Source organism: Dendropsophus ebraccatus, chromosome 2, assembly GCF_027789765.1.
Source record: "Dendropsophus ebraccatus isolate aDenEbr1 chromosome 2, aDenEbr1.pat, whole genome shotgun sequence".
NCBI classification, from domain to species: Eukaryota; Metazoa; Chordata; class Amphibia; order Anura; family Hylidae; genus Dendropsophus; species Dendropsophus ebraccatus.
Genome location: NC_091455.1, coordinates 188,538,540 through 188,556,304, shown reverse-complemented (window position 1 = coordinate 188,556,304; position 17,765 = coordinate 188,538,540). Strand labels below are relative to the sequence as shown.

At 43.1% G+C, this 17,765-nt stretch overlaps 1 protein-coding gene across 2 annotated transcripts in view; it reads right to left on the bottom strand.

The window, feature by feature from the left end:
* Positions 1-17,765, bottom strand: part of DYNC2I1 (dynein 2 intermediate chain 1) — a 46,562-nt gene that overhangs the window by 25,859 nt on the left and 2,938 nt on the right. The window contains exons 2-9 of one of the 2 annotated variants that reach the window (XM_069958907.1): positions 16,261-16,314; positions 12,568-12,931; positions 10,447-10,523; positions 8,138-8,458; positions 7,191-7,259; positions 4,280-4,351; positions 2,151-2,334; positions 734-836 (exon numbers count right to left, since the gene is read on the bottom strand). In XM_069958907.1, the coding sequence (XP_069815008.1) occupies positions 734-836; positions 2,151-2,334; positions 4,280-4,351; positions 7,191-7,259; positions 8,138-8,458; positions 10,447-10,523; positions 12,568-12,931; positions 16,261-16,314 (1,244 nt within the window). The remainder of the gene's footprint in view (positions 1-733; positions 837-2,150; positions 2,335-4,279; positions 4,352-7,190; positions 7,260-8,137; positions 8,459-10,446; positions 10,524-12,567; positions 12,932-16,260; positions 16,315-17,765) is intronic. The other variant, XM_069958908.1, reaches the window with a different exon arrangement.

The following is a 17,765-nucleotide window of genomic DNA, read 5'->3' as shown; positions in this document are numbered from 1 at the left end:
TGCTAATCTCTGCATAATGCCCTTTTCAAGTGTACTTTTCTTCAGGATGACAGAAATACAGTGATCCCTCATTTTACAATGGCCACTGGTTACAATATTTTCAACATACAATGGTTCTTTCTTAACCATCGTAACTTGAGACCAGACTCAACATACAATGCTACAGACAGTCCGGATCTGCAGCACATGTGAATAACTAGATGATCTACCAATAAAAGTGGCCATTTTACTGGTAAATCCCCAGTATTAGTGAAATATATGCAGTGATTGGCTGTCTAGTAGCGCCCTCTACAGTACAGTGTTGATACTTCATGTCCTGTGCTGCTCGTCACCTGGGCCAGGATGAGTTGCGCCTTTGGGCACCAGGTGAGGGCGGCTTCATGTTATTTTTCGGGGACCTTGAGTGATCTGTACAGGACCCTGAAAATTCTTCAGTCCTCTACATAGAAAGTAATTTACAGTTTTCAGTAGCTCTTTCAGACTGTTGTATGTAAGGACTTGCTTTAGCCATATTAGTTATCTGATTATTTTTCTTTTCTTCGTTTTTTTTCTCATTTTGGGATGGTATTAAGGGGGCTTCAGAACCAATTACCAGTTTTCCATAGAGTTTGGTCTCAAGATACAATATTTTTAATATGCAATGGTTGTCCAGGGACCAATTAATATTGTAACTTGAGGGACCAAGTACTTATAAAGTCCCTCCAAGAGTAAATAGAAATACATATATACATACTTCTGCTTGCTTGAGATTTGGCCATTGGCCTGACGTTGTTTTGCAGACCCAAAGTCTATGAAGACCCCTCGCTGAGCGCTTTTTCTTGGAGTGGAACGTTGTCCTAAAAAATTATGAAGATAAAATACAACAGCGTAGAGTTTACATCATAGTAAACTTATGGCAAACCCTAGATTGGTCAAAATCAATGTAATCGTGTTGATAAATGACTACATCCAGCTGTCATGCACTGAACTTATTAAAGGAGAAGTCCAGGCTTTTAAAAAAATCTCACAGCTGGCAGGGGGGAAAACAACATTCAATCATTACTTACCTCTCCCCAAGCCCACAAAGCATTTTGCCCCTGGTTCTGATGATGTCACGCCTCAGGGGAAAATGCCCTGCTGATGGATTGCGCATTTAGCCAATTAGTGACTGCAACAGCGTTCCGCCCCAGTCACTGACTGGCTAAGTGGGCTGTCCATCAACCAGGTCATGATGTCAGCTCTGCAGGAGATCCCAGAGACAGGCGGGAAAGGGGGAAGGGGGTTGCCGGAGAGGGGATCCAGCATTGCAGAGGCATGGGGAGAGGTGAGTAAGTTGTGATAGTTGGTTATGTTCCCCCCTTCCCCTCCTTGATGGGAAATTTTTAAAATGGCTAGACTTGTCCTTTTTTTTAATTATCAAATCTTTGAGCAGCAAAGCTACAGTGGTCCCTGACAGTCTTTATTTATTTCTCAGCAGTGATGATGTGAGCTAATGGTACTTTTACACGGAGCGATAATGGTGGTTTTACACGGAACGATTTATCGTTTGAATTAGCCTGATGACGGTCGAATTCGAACGATAATCGTACGTGTAAACGCAGCGAACGATCAAGCGACGAGCGAGAAATCGTTCATTTTGATCTTTCAATAACTTCTCAAATCGTCGTTGATCGTTCGCAAAAAATTCGCAGATCGTTCCGTGTAAACATTCTTTCAACGATTTCACCTATGTATGAGATAGGCTTAAACGATCGCAAAACGATTTTTCCGTACGATGTATCGTTCCGTGTAAACGCTGATCGTTATGAAAAAAACATTGTTCATTCTAAATCGTTAATCGTGCGATCGGGCGAATTATCGCTCCGTGTAAAAGTACCATAAGTCTCCTTGCATATTTTTCCAGTGAGGTTCTGAAATCCTGTTTGTAAAGAAAAACTCAGGTCACTGAACACGTGCAAAAATTACATTAGGAAAACCAGATTGTAACAATATATTGTATGAGATTAATCCAAGTTGAACACCATGTCATGCAAAATCCAAATTCTTCATCAGGGTTGGCTATAACCTTGGATTTCTAGCGTAGATAGGCAACCGAATTTACCAATGGAAATATTCATAATCAGCGGCGGCCCTAAGGTAACCAAAAGTAAAGAATAAAGAGCGATGAAAACCTTCAGAGTTTGGTTCATCATCCTGCTGATCGTATGCTTTGTGTCTGAGCGTAGCTGGGACTATACTCTCATTCTCCAGTAACATGGCCTTCTGAATCTCCTCCACTTCTGCATTCCTGGAGACCACTTTGGGTTCTAGTGTCTTGTCTTCTTCACCTTCATCTTCAAAGTCATCGTCATAATCCTAATAGTATAAAACATAACCATTATCAGGCAATGCAACACACATATACATGGGATCGCACAGACTATTACAATTACAAAGATATTTCAATTCTTGTTAACCCTTTAAGGACATGGCCCATTTTCGTTTTTACGTTTTCGGTTTTTCCTCCTTGTGTTTAAAAGGCCATAGCACTAGCATTTTTCCACCTAGAAACCCACATGACCCCTTATTTTTTGCGTCACTAATTGTACTTTGCAATTACAGGCTGAATTTTTGCATAAAGTACACTGCGAAACCAGCAAAAAATTCAAAGTGTGGTGAAATTGAAAAAAAAAACGCATTTCTTTTATTTGGGGGAAATGTGTTTTTACGCCATTCGCCCTGGGGTAAAACTGACTTGTTATGCATGTTCCTCAAGTTGCTACGATTAAAACGATATATAACATGTATAACTTATATTGTATCTGATGGCCTGTAAAAAATTCAAACCGTTGTTAACCAATATACGTTCTTTAAAATCGCTCCATTCCCAGGCTTATAGCGCTTTTATCCTTTGGTCTATGGGGCTGTGCGAGGTGTACTTTTTTGCGCCATGATGTGATCTTTCTATCGGTACCTTCATTGCGCATATATGACTTTTTGATCGCTTTTTATTACATTTTTTCTGGATTTGATGCGACCAAAAATGCGCAATTTTGCACTTTGGGATATTTTTGCGCTTACGCCGTTTACCGTACGAGATCAGGAATGTGATTAATTAATAGTTCGGGCGATTACGCACGCGGCGATATCAAACATGTTTATTTATTTATTTATTTGTTTACTTTTATTTAAAACCTGGGAAAAGGGGGGTGATTCAGACTTTTATTAGGGGAGGGGGCTTTTTACTATTAACAACACTTTTTTTTTTTTTTTTTACACATATACTAGAAGCCCCCCTAGGGGACTTCTAGTATATACACTGTGATCTCTCATTGAGATCTCTGCAGCATAGATATGCTGCAGAGATCCATGAGATCGGCACTCGTTTGCTTTCGGCTGCTGCAGCCGAAAACGAACGAGTGCCGAGCCAAGGACGGCGCCATCTTGGACGCGTCCCCGGCCGGCATCAGTAACGGAGATCGCTCCTCCGGGACAAGGTCCCGGAGGAGCGATCTCCCCCACTAGACACCAGGGAAACGTTGCCTCCGGTAATCGGAGGCAGCTGTCAACTTTGACAGCTGCCTCCAATTAGCTAATTAGCGGGCACGGCGATCAGACCGTGCCCGCTAATAGCAGCGGTCCCGGGCTACTCGCGGCACCCGGGATCGCGGCACTTCAAAGCTTGAAGTGCAAGTGCGGACATATGACGTACCGGTACGTCATATGTCCTTAAGAGGTTAAAGTGTCACTGTCGTTAAATTTTTTTTGGCAGAAATCAATAATCCAGGCGATTTTAAGAAACTTTGTAATTGGGTTTATTAGCCGAAAAATGCTTTTTTATCGTGAAAAAGCAGTTTGAAGCTCTCCCCCCTGTCTTCATGCTTCTCTATGGAGAGGAGAGGGGTGGAGGCAGATGAGGCACCAAACAGGACAACAAAGAGTTAATTTACAGCTACATCACCAGGCTATGTCCTCTGAAGTCAGCACTGACCTCTGAATACCGGCTTTCACACAGCTCCCACTGTGTAATCCTTTTTTCTCTGCTGCTGACTAATCTAACTCCTCCCCCCTCCCCTCTCCATAGGTTACACAGGGCCTGACTGATGTAAAACAGTCGATATTTCCTAATAATGAGCAGTGGATAAGAGAGAGAAGGGAGGGAGGGAGGGAGGGAGGGGGGGACCTGGGGAAAGTCTTTTTGAATGCAGATAATGGCAGATTTGCCTAATAAACCCAATTACAAAGTTTCTTAAAATCACCTGGACTATTGAGTTCTACAAAAAAAAATAAAACAACAGTGACACCTTAAAATGTTACTTGCCTCAAAATCTTCCTCATAGTTTGTGGACTCGTCATTTGCTGTGTCAGCGTTATACAGCGCCTCCTCAATTTCCTGCAATGAGATTTATAACAATTGTGACATGGGGAAAATTAAATCTTAGAATCACATGACTTCACATATAACAGATGAGGCAGCGGTATCTACAGTCACATAGTGATATATCAGCTGTTTTGTATCTGCAATCCTGGGGTAGGAACTAGATATGAGTATGGTTTTCGGGAATCTGTTTTTACCACTTCTTGCTTCTCTCTATAAACACTATATATGGAACACAGAAAGCAACAGCACCACTACCTCTATTAGTCCAGGTGGTTACATGGATGGTCAAGTTAAAGGGGTATTCTGGAGAACCAATTTGTTTTTACTTGAAGTTAAATAACTATGTAATATAACTTTATTAAAGAAGCCCTGCAGTTTTCAACACAGCCACTGGTGGCAGCAAAGGAGCTGTGTCGAAAACATAAAATATTAAAGTGACACTGTCGTTTAATTTTTTTTTTTTTTTTGCAGAAATCAATGTACAGGAGATTTTAAGCAACATTGTAATTGGGTTTATTTGCCGAAAAATGCATTTTTATCATGAAAAGGCAATTTGAAGCTCTCCCCCCTGTCTTAATTGTTCTCTATGAAGAGGGGAGGGGTGGAGGGCCTGAGGAAAGTCTTTTTGAATGCAGATAATGGCATATTTGCCTAATAAATCCAATTACAAAGTTTCTTAAAATCGCCTGGACTATTGATTTCTGCAAAAAAATGAAACAAAAGTGACACTTTAATATTTTATGTTTCCGACACAGCTCCTTTGCTGCCACCAGTGGCTGTGTTGAAAACTGCAGGGCTTCAAAAGCCCTGTTCTGGCACATTTAGATATTGCTAATGCTAATGTTACGCTCTTGACACAGACAAAATAGTGTAATGTCTATTTTAACAAACATATATCAGAATAAACATTAAGGAGGGCTCAGTATCACTAACGCTGCATGCATTGTTAGCGATATCAAACTATGATGGAAAGAGACATTCCTGACACAGCCACTGGTGGCAGCAGAGGGGCTGTGTCACCCCTTACTGCTGTCAGTCAATGAAAAAAAAAAAATACTAAAATTAAAAAAAGAAAAAATCTTTAAAATTATACTACAAAGTAATATAACTTTATGAAAGAAATGTAAAAAAAATATATTTTTTTTTTATTTCTCTGGAATTAAAAATAATAAAATGGTCCTTAAAGAAGCATTCCACCTTTTTTTTTTTTTTTTTTTTAATCCCTCCCTCCACTGCAGACTGGTGCATATACCCACTATTTCATTATCGGTGTCTCGCAGTGCGGCTTCAGTCCGGTCCTACGGCGCTGTTCAAATCGTGCAGGTGGTGACGTCACTGCTCTTCTGACCCCTCTTCTTTCTCCAGGGCAATTAAAGGCTGGAAGTCAGACTGAAGGCTGGATGACAGCGCTCTCATAGAGATGCATTGGAGATTCTGACTTCCGGCCTCCCTAGCTGCAGGCCAGTCAGCAAAGCTGTCACGTGGTTGCCTGTGGGATTTGAACGGCACCATTGGAGCCTGCCACTGGGTGAGGGATTAAAAAAAATAAAAAACACGTGGAATGCTTTTTTTTTTTTTTTAAATACAGCAGGAAAAAAAAAAAGTTATATTTCTTTTGAAGGCCCAAAATATCCTGGACCTGAACTGGTTAACCTAGCTGAAAGAGGCAAGTAAATGCGGGTAAACCGAGGGAATATTAATAGTCACCCACTGTGTGCAGGTAATGGGTAAGTGTTAAATACAGTCAGAAATTGCACATAATTCCCGTTTCCTACCAATCTACCCAACGTTATGTTGTGTGGGTGTCTGAAACAATGCCGGAGAGCAGCGAAAAGCTTTCATCTGTTCCTTATGTAAATGTTTATACTGCTGTGCACTAGGATCCTATCTAAAGCCCATGGAGCACAGATAAAGCAATGCAAAGTGGGAGAAGAACCGTCCCAGCTTCATGAACAATTCACTTTGAAGGCCAATCAAAGAAAATAGAAGTGATGGCATAGTGCTTATCTGGCACATCTCCCTAATACTTCCCAGGGCTGCGGCCACCACTGCAATGATTTTCACAAGGGGAGACGCTCCCGCTTCCAAGATGGTCAAACAATAATCTGTCAGCCGGGCTCTGGTTCAATCAGGAGAACTTTTTTCCAGATGACAGAGTTCTGTTTAACTTCTTTATTTTAATATTTAGCTTGCCATATTTTAAAGGAGAAGTCCGGCAAAAATTTTTTATTTAAGTATTGTATTGCCCCCCAAAATCACAAATCACCAATATACACTTATTACGGGAAATGCACATAAAGTGCTTTTTTCCCTGCACTTAGTACTGCATCAAGGCTTCACTTCCTGGATAACATTGTGATGTCACTTCCTGGATAACATGGTGATGTCACTTCCTGGATAAAATGGTGATGTCACGACCTGACTACCAGAGCTGTGCGAGCTGTGGCTGCTAGAGAGGATGAAGGCAGGGGGATGCTCAGTGTCCCTCCAGTGCCCTGTGTCCCTCAGTGTCCCCCTGCCATCATCCTCTCCAGCAGCCACAGCCCGCACACCTCTGGGAGTCGGGTCATAACATCACCATGTTATCCAGAAGGTGACATCACCATGTTATCCAGGAAGTGACATCACCATGTTATCCAGGAAGTGAAGCCTTGATGCAGTAGTAAGTACAGGGAAAAAAGAACTTTATAAGCATTTCCCGTAATAAGTGTATATTGGGGATTTGTATAACTCTCGGGGGGCAATACAATATTTTATTCAAAATTTTCACGGACTTCTCCTTTAATGAGAAGCATTATGATTATTCCCTAAAGCAATGATAGGACATACAGCCAGCAAAGGTCACTGTTACCTTCTCATCAATGCTTTCCTTCTCCGCTAGGGTTTCCTTAAAGCGGCTTTTGTGCACCAAAATGTTTTCCTATTAAAATGGGGGGGGGGAAATGACACCATTATCATTGGCTGCATTGGAAATAGATAAATCCCTAATAATTTACTCATGATCAGTGGTGTGAAAACTTTTTTCTGCATTTTACTTTGTTCAGTGATCCAAGCCAAACTGTGAGCTTCGGTTTTTGTGCAATATATTCTACAGATTATGATGTATATGATGCTGCTATTAGTGCGCTTGGTCTCATTGTGGTGAAGCTCTAATAAGCAGGCAATTTCTGTTATAGAACATTAAAGGGGTTATCCAGGCTTAAGGTTTTCCCTCAAGCTCTGCACTGGGCTAACCTAGTGATAGCCCCCTATGGCGCCTGGGACGCTGAGGAGGAAGGTATTTGTCTTACCATCTTTATCCGGGAGCACTGTTCAGAGCACTGCCCACTCCCACAGAGTCATCTGTCCGGTGGCAGATAAGTGCTACGGGCTCGGGCAGTGCTCCCAATGGGTGCTCCTAACGGTCTTACCAGACCGTGGAGCATAAGACTAACTGTACCTGAAGAAAGGAAAGAGATAAGGACATACCAGCAGGTTAGATTGGTCTCACCTGCTGATGGCCCCCCTTTAAAACATATTTTTAAGATATCCAGAGTCTAAGGGAAGGTTTACAAGTTTCACTGAAAGGAATACTCCAGGCAAAACTGATACACTGTATTATGCCAAGTGCAGGTCCTAAAGGGACGAGGACCTAATCCTAATCTACTTTGAATTAAGGTCCTGAACCCAGTACAGACTCCATACACAGCGGTCACATGTCTGTGACAGATAAATCTAATAAAAAGATTTGTAATCTCTTCTACTTGCTTGATCATAAGGTCTACAAAGCATCAGTGACATCCTAATTCCATCCTTTACCTGTAAATCACTGCTCTTTGTCTCATGCGCACGTGTTCTGCGCTCTTTCTTATCTCTGTGTCTTTGTTCCTTGTCTCCATCGTGTGAATAACCTTCCCTAGAATGCTTGTCCTTGTCACTCTCTGAACGTGCCGCAGCATCTTCGGCAGACCTCTGATCTGAATGTGTCCCGCTCTCTCGTCTGCTGTGATGTCTCTTCTCTCTGTCGGAGGCCTCCCTATGTTTTCTGTCACTCCTTCTTCTTTCCCGATCCCCATCCTGATTATTAAACCCCTCGCTTTCTTTGTGATGTCTTAGGTTTCGATCTTCATGTTCTTCATTCTTAAATAAGACAATACACAAGATTATATATTTGTTAGGTCAGTTGCGGAGTTCACACAGAAATAAGCCTATTTAAAGGGGAACCATTGGCATATTAGACGAATTTAACCTGACGATATGTCCCTAATGTGCACTAAGGGTAAAGGTATGGCTCTGGCCTTCATCCTCTGCGACCTTCCCGTGCAGTTTTAATGTAGTGCTCTGTATGGTAAGGCCATTTGGAGCGCTGCCCTGCCCCCAGAGTGCCGATCAACCCTTGGCTGGCCGATCCTTACTAATGATTATCAATGGAGTACAGAGCACTACATTAAAACTGCACGGGAACGGCACAGAGGATGAAGGTAAGAGACATACCTTTATCCTCAGTGCCCCATGCACAATAGGAAGCTATCAGCTGGTTAGATTCGTCTGAGTTGCTGATAGTTCTTCTTTAAAGACCTAATGAAACTAAAGGGGTTATTCCCTATGAACAATGTTATAGTTCCCCAACAATTCGCTGATCACAGGATCTGTGAGTAATTCCCCTGCAGCACCACAGCAAGGAAACAGAAACATACTACAATGTATGTGTAATGCAAAGACCTGCCAGGTCCTCCAAGCCGTAGATTCTTTGTAGTTGTTTCCCACCATGGCTAATAAAGAGTCTAGAACACAAAGCCACTCTATTCAAGGGTTCATCCCCTCTTGTAAAGTGACAGCATAATGCTAGTCTAACCCCCATGGATCCTGAGAACACAGTAGATAGAGTCCTGGTTTGGTGCTTACTGTTTTTTTTCCCCATACAGTGGCGCCCTAGCTACATTGCAACCCTATTCAAGTAAATAGGGCTGGCTGCAAATCCTATGTAGAAGGAAACCCAGGACTACAACAGAGGTACACTCCCCTCAATCTCAGGAACGATGGGGGTTCCAATGGTTTAACCCTCACAATCGATATCCTAGTGACATTGTCACTTTACAAAATGGGTATACTGTCTTAACTCAGAATCACCTAATACAGTACAGTGGTACCTTGGTTTAAGAGTAACTTGGTTTAAGAGCATTTTGGTTTAAGAGCTCACAGTTTTTCAAAATTGTGACTTGGTTTAAGAGCATTGCTTTGGTTTAAGAGCTCCCTGTACTAGGTGGGAGGCCGAGCGGGGGAGGGGCATGGTCTGCATAGCGGGGTCTACAGCACTGTACTCTGACCACTCACCTTCCAATTCATAGCAGATCCACTTCAGGCTGGGGCTTACATCAGGGGACAGGACTGTGGAGGTAATCTCTCCATGGCTGTAACCCCTCTCTCCCCGTACAGAGAGCGCTGCATGTATGTGCCCACATCTCCCTGCTCATTCCTTCCTGCTCCCTGCAGTCTCTGTCAGCCCTTGTGTTTCCCATCCTCTCCATTACTGTACAGTAACTTATAATATCACATATTCTGCTGTTTCTAAATGTTTGTTTCATTTGTTTTACATGTTATTCAGAATAATAAATCATTATTTTTGGGGCGTGGAACCAATTGTCTGCATTTCTATGATTTCTTATGGGAAAATTTGCTTTGGTTTAAGAGTGGATTTGGATTACAAGCACAGTCCTGGAACGAATTATGCTCGTAATCCAAGGCACCACTGTATTAGAAAATGGGTTATCTACACTGGACAACCCCTTTAAATGTGAACCAGTCATGATGTATGCTGACCCGATCAGTGTGCAGTCTATTCTGCTGCTGGAAGTTCAGGTATCCATGTACACGACCATGCTGGGTCGGTTCCATACACAAGCCCCATTCTGATCCAATATGACTTGTGCATGAAACCAACCCAGCGTGGTCGCATCCATGGACACCTGAACTCGGAGCAGCAGAATCGCCCGCAAGCCGATCGGGTCAGCGTACATCGTGACAGGTACGCTGATAACAATCACACAAATTCATAAGAAACTCACAGATTTTATTACTGAGAATCTTCAATTTTACTTTGAAGTGAAATTGGGTGAAAAAAAAATTACCTCATGTCTTCTCCCTTCTTTTTCTCGTCTTTCTATATGTCGTCTTTCCCGATCCTCGCTTCTGTGTTTGCTTTTTTCTAAGATAGAAACATTAGGAGTTAAAATCAATTACAAATACACACATGGACACTATAATTTAAAGGGTACCTGTCATTTCAACAAGCTTCTGACATGTTATAGCCATATGTCAGAAGTTTGGATCGGTGGGGGCCTGGTGCTGAGACCCCTGCTGATCACTAGAACGAAGAGGCAGAAGTACTTAGCTGCACGTGCCCTGCTCCTTCATCTCACTGCTAAAGTAGTAGTGGGCAAAACTATAATGGAGCCTATGGAACATACAACAATCACGTCTACTGAAAGTTCTATAGGGTTATAATTTTGTCCACCGCTACTTTGGCAGTGAAAGCAGAGATAAAGGGGCAGAATGCGCACTGGTAAGTGCACCTGCCCCTTTATTCTAGTGATCAGCAGGGGTCTCAGCACCCGGACCCCCACCAATACAAGCTGGTACGACATGTCAGAAGTTTGTCGAAATAACAGGTACATTTTAAGTTTAAAATTCATCCGGCCGGCATGAACTTCACTGACAGTAAACGTTCTGGGACACAACCTTGTCACAGAACGTCCGTGCTCTTACACTGTATGAACCCGGCCTAAGACTATGCTATCCCACTTTCAGCAAAATATCAGAGGGAACCAGGCACTGTGGAGGGAAAACGACAGTAAATTGGCAGAGGTAAAAAAAAATGTTTTTCCTAGTTTAGCCTGGCCTGATCTCAGAAACATTTTATTTTGCTGGACATCCCTTTTAAAGGGAACCAATCACCTCAAAAATGCATATATAGCTTATGTGCTGTTAGAACACACAGCACACTTTCCATACATGTTTTTATACACTTCCTGCCTCCCCCGTGTAATCCATAAAGTAACTTTATAAAACTGGCGCCCGGTATGCAAATTACCTCAGGTAGTCACCTGGGCGGTGTTAGGCTAGATGGTAGCCACGGTCAGTCCAGGTCACCTGTGCGTTCCTTGGCGGTAATCACGCCCCTCTGGGCGTGATTCAAATCACCCAGTAGCTCCAACATCACTCGGGAGCGTGCCGTGCACGACGTCGGCGCGCCTACGTTCTTACGCCACCGCCGTATGCGCAGTACACCCGCTTCCATTCAGGCTGTACTGCGCCTGTGCAGAATAGCCTCGAAATAAGTGTGAGCCGGAGTTCGAGGCTATTCTGCACAGGCGCACTACAGCCAGAATGGAAGCGGGTGTACTGCGCATGCCAGAGTAAGAACGTTGGCGCGCTGACGTCGTTCACGGCGCACTCCCGAGTGACGTTGGAGCTACTGGGCGATTTGAATCACGCCCAGAGGGGCGTGATTACCGCAGAGAAACGCCCAGGGGACCCGGACTGACCGTGACTACCATCTAGCCGCCCAGGTGACTACCTGAGGTAATTTGCATACCGGGCGGCAGTTTTATAAAGTTACTTTATGTATTACACGGGGAGGCAGGGAGTATATAAAAACATGTATGGAAAGTGTGCTGTGTGCTCTAACAGCACATTTAAAAAGCTATATATGCTTTTTTGGGCGATTGGTTCCCTCTAAATATAGTTCAAAAATGCAATTTAACACACATGCCAGTGACACCAGGGCTGCCTCTCATCCTTGGCCCACTGTAGCTCCATTCCATCATATAACAGGAAATTTGAAACGTTTTCCAGGCCAAAATAATAAATAGCCTATCCAGCCTCCTATTGGCTCCGTTTACTGCCTTTAGCCCAGTAAGCCAGCACTCCACCTATTGATAGGCTCTTTAACAGCTCAGCACTAAAGGTCCGTCAGTATACTCCTCTGTCAGTATAAGGTGTATGGGGCTCTACTGACCATCCACCAACAGAAGTCAGTAGAGCTAGGCGGTCGAGTGTAATGGAAAATAACTGTCCGACCCTCCCCTTCTCGTAGAGAAGAGAGAAACGAAAGGCCCTGCCACACGTTCCAGTGTATGGAGAGGACATGAGAGACTGACAGCCAAATGATCTTTCTACCATCAGTTATTGGGAGCGTATGGCCATGTAAGTGTATTACTGTTTTTAGACAGTCCAACAATATCACTTACCCACACTGTCTCTCATCTTTCTTTCCGCTCGGCTTAGGTCAGACGTTCCATATTCTTTTACGGGTTTCTCCCCACTGCCTGTCTTTTCCCTTGTCTTCTCTCTGTCTTTGGTTCTGTGCCTCTCTGACATGTGATATTTGTCTCTGTCTCCTTCTCTCACTTTCTCCTTTTCTCTGCGGTGCTCGGGAGGATCCCCCCTGTCTCTGTCAGCATGTCTGTCTCTCTCAGGATGCTTTGAACGCTCTTTTTCATCTTTCTTCTCTTCGGGCCTATGTCTGCGTCGTGCCTGTTCGTCTCGGCCTTCATCTCTGTGATGTCTTCTTTCCTTATGCCTCCTATCATTGATGCCTTCAGATTGCATAGCCTGAATAATGAGAGCAAAGTGAAGCCAAGAGCAAACATGATAAAGCCGGAGGGGTAATCGAATAGCAAGATGAAAGACATAACAGTAAATAGGTTGATAAAGAGCTTGTTTACTCTGTAATACTTCTAAATAATTCTTAGTAATGCTGCTAATGTGACTTTACATATGAAAAAGTCAGCAGTGAATAAGCCCAGCTTAAAGGGTTTCTTTCCAAATGGCAAAGTTATCCGCTATTCACAGGGGTTAAAGGGGTACTCGACTCCTTTAAAATTTTGCATATATTATTGCCCTTATATACAACATTATAAGCATGCTATTCTTTCCTCTCCACCTCGTGTGGCGTCTTTGGGTCCCCCGCTGAACATTGCCTCTGCCACTTCCGAGCTGCACTCTTGGAAGGGACAGCCCACTCTGGGACAGTGTTGTGGCCAGTGATTGGCTGAGTGTTTTAGCAGGGGACCCAAAGACTCCACAGGAGGACACCGAGGGAGTGTGGAGAGATAGGAATAGGATGGTTTTTGATGTTGTATGTAAGGAGAGCAATATATACAAATTTGGAAGGGCTAGAGTATCCCTTTAACATATTATTTCCTTTATATATATATATACAGTGGTACCTTGGGTTAAGAGTAACTTGGATTAAGAGCGTTTTGGTTTAAGAGCTCACAGTTTTTCAAAATTGTAACTTGCTTCAAGAGCATTGCTTTGGTTTAAGAGCTCCCTGTACTGGGTGTGGGGGGGGAGGGGGCGAGTTGGGGAGGGGCATGGTCTGCATAGCGGGGTCTACAGCCCTGTACTCTGACCCAGGAAGTCTCCCCTCACCTTCCAAATCATAGCAGATCCACTTCAGGCTGGGGCTTACATCAGGGGACAGGACTGTGGAGGTAATCTCTTCATAGCTGTAACCCCTCTCTCCCCGGACAGAGTGCTGCATGTATGTGCCCACATCTGCCCTGCTCATTCCTCCATGCTCCCTGCAGTCTCTGTCAGTCCTTGTGTTTCCTGTCCTCTCCATTCCTGCTATAATGTGCCTGCACTCACACTCAGCTATACACATTGCTGTATAGAAAGGTTTCTGTCTCTGTCCTCCTGCACAGCTCTGTGCTTCTCACTTCCTGAATGGTCCACGCTGAACACACACCCCTTCCCCATTGATGTCATGTGACCACACAGACCTCTGACAGCAGCCCTGCTTCTCTATTCTAGCCTGCTGTACTACACTACTACATTACAGGGATCTGCAGTTCCATCCTGTATCTACAAACTGCTGCTGTATTTTCAAGTTTCTGTACTTACTATACATTATAATCCACATGCTATAATGCTATCTACATGATTGCTATACTGTACAGTAACTTATAATATCACATATTCAGCTGTTTCTAGTTTGTTACATCTGTTCTACATGTTACTCAAAATAAAAAAAAATCATTATTTTTGGAGTGTGGAACCAATTGTCTGCATATCAGTGATTTTTTATGGGAAAATTTGCTTTGGTTTAAGAGCAGATTTGGATTACAAGCACAGTCCCTAAATGAATTATGCTCTCCCTCATATATATATATATATATATATATATATATATATATATATATATATATAAAAAAGATTCAGTGGTATTCTTGGAGAGTACATGAGATGAAAAAGTGGCAGATGTATACCGTTATCTCTTCTGTCCTCCCCATTCATGTGAATGTTCGGCATGGCCAAACGTTCCTGCGTTGTCTATGGGAAAGTGTAAACTGCAGCCAGACTGCTCTGACAACGGCTTATCCCTCTGAGAACAAACCAACTCGGCGAAATCTCGAGAGCCCATGTACACTTTATACTAATAGCCAAACTCACCACGAGTGACATAAATCTAAAGTGTATGGGGACTGTGCTAATCTCAGCAAGGCAAATAACCGGTCTGTGGACACATGACCCTAGTAATGGAACTTGTTGCTATCCATTAGGCCTACGATCCTCAGACCAAACAGCGATGTAGTATACACCAACTCTCTGCCAGATATACCCACTGGGAGGGCCACGTTTTACAACTTTGTGGAAACATTTCAGGCAGTTGACTCTTCTTACTGCTAGTGGCTGAACCTAGTACGCCCTGAAAATGCTATCAGCCCAGTACACTGTGTAGCGTGGGCGCCGATGAGTGACTGCTGACCTCCCCTGTGGATAGCTCAGGAGTCGGTTTTTCCCAGAAAACCCCTTTAAATCAGTTGCTTGAAATAATATATTGTATATTATGAAAATATTATATTAAGATTAATTTTGCTGCAGTCACCACGTCGGTGTTTTGTGGTTACCTTTGACTTACCGTACAGCGACAACCTGCCAAACAGCAGACTGATAAATTGGTGGCCCTGTGATTTCAAGCATGAAGTCATTCGCTTACTATGTAAGACATTTCCATAAGTAATATTTAGTGCTTTGCTGTCTCCTTGGTTACAGCAAATCCAACCGACTCTGCCGAGAACGCTATGCTTCACCGACAGCCACTCGCATTTTACTCTGAATACAAGAGCTGTGCAGGAAGTATATAAGGCTGGGTTCACCCTTTCACACGTTCACATGTTTTTACAAAAAACTGATAAAACGGGTGCATTCGTTTTCATCTGTTTTTCCGATGACTTTGATTATTAAAAAAAAAAGCATCTGTTTTTTTAACGTATATGGTCAACCACGTGTTTGTGTATGTTAAAAAAGTGGATGCTTTTTGATCCATTTTTTAAAAAGGAAGTCAATGGAAAATGGATTTAAACGGATGCACATTAATTTATCAGTTTTTACATCAGTTTTTTGCAAAAAGGATAAAAAAGTGAAGTGTTAATCCAGCCTAACCTGTGATGGGACAGGCTGAATAAACGACCCAAATATGATCACACTGGCAGTACATAACCTGTGATGGGCTGTACTAACAACCCAAATATGATCACACCAGGAGTATATAATAGATAATGGCTGTACTAACAACCCAAATATGATCACACCGGGAGTATATAATAGATAATGGCTGTACTAACAACCCAAATATGATCACACCGGGAGTATATAATAGATAAGGGCTGTACTAACAACCCAAATATGATCACACCAGGAGTATATAATAGATAAGGGCTGTACTAACAACCCAAATATGATCACACCGGGAGTATATAATAGATAATGGCTGTACTAACAACCCAAATATGATCACACCAGGAGTATATAATAGATAAGGGCTGTACTAACAACCCAAGTATGATCACACCGGGAGTATATAAACCTGTGATGGTCTGGGCTGAGTCAAAAACCCAAATATGATCACACGGCAGAGAAAACAAATACGTCACCTTCATGTGTCTTGTGAGCTCCTCATTGCTCCACGTGTCCTCCTTAGATTTATACTGCAAAACAAAGACAAGAGCAGATGGTTATATAAGATACATAACAGCTCCCAAACCCCCACTGCACGAAGACATAAAAGTAGTAAAGACATAGGGGGGAGTTATTAATGGTTTTGATGTAGGTTTAATGGAGCAGCTCATCCTCAGCCACTGCTCAATGCAATCCATCATGCAGTGATGAGGAGCGGGGTCTGTAGCCATAGGTGGGGATCCCTGCAATGAGATGCTTATACTGTGGGATTGGTGATAAGTGAGATTGGTGATTGGTGAGAACGGCCGGTCTTACTGAAGATCATCTCAGCCGTTACTGCAGTGATAATCTTCATTTGTGGTGAATTCGGATTCACCGCTACTCACAATGGAGAGTGAGCTGGAGCCACACGTTCCATTGTGTGAACTGACAGGTTCTCTGCGGCCACTATTCAATAAATAGCGGCCGCAGAAAACTAACATGTCAGTTTTTCGTGCGGCCAGATGGAATCATTCATTCGTTCCAATGCAACACATGTTTTGCATAAATCACGGCCGTTATTGCAAATTGCAACAACGGCCATGATTTATGGAAAATGAACGTTGTGTGAAGCCTTAAAGAGGATATCCAGGCTTATTTTTTCAGTTTTTTTTTCTTCCAAAAACAGAGCCACCCCCGTTCTCAGGTTGCGTCCGGTATTACAAGTGGCGTCTATTCACTTTGAGCACAATACCATACCCAAACCCAGGACAAGGATGTTACTATTTCTGGAAGAAAGTAGCCATGTTTTTACAATCCCTGATAAACTCTTTAATCAAATGTGGGTTCATCAGGAGTACTCTGGAGAAAAAAAAAAGTTTTAAAAACAACTGATGTCAAAAAGTTGTATAGATTTGTAAATTACTTCTGTGATAAAAATCTTAAAGTGACTGTACCACCAGGCCCAGGCTGAAGCACTGGAAGCGGACCAACCCACCCTTAGTAGGAGGAAACCCCAGCCCCTCTATGATAGGGTTCCATTGATTCTAATGGAGTCACGTCATGGAGGGGCTGGAGTTTCTTCCCACTAAGGGTGGATCGGCCCCCCTCCAGTGCTTCAGCCTGTGCCTGGTGGTACAGTCACTTTAAGTTTTCCAGTAAGCTGCTGAATGTTCTGCAGGAAGTGGTGTATTCCTTCCAGTGTGACACAGCGCTCTCTGCTGCCACCTCTGTCCATGTCAGGAACTGTCCAGAACAGGAAAGGTTTTCTATGGGGATTTTCTGCTGCTTTGGACATTTGCTGTCACGGACAGAGGTGACATCAGAGAACACCATATCAGACCCTCCCCCCCCCAAGCCACTTGTACCTTCGGATAGCTGCTTTTAATCCAAGATCTGTCCTGGGGTCCGTTCGGCAGGTGATGCAGTTATTGTCCTAAAAAACAACTTTTAAACTTGCAGCCCTGTGTCAAATTGGCATAGCCTAGAGTGATAAGCATTA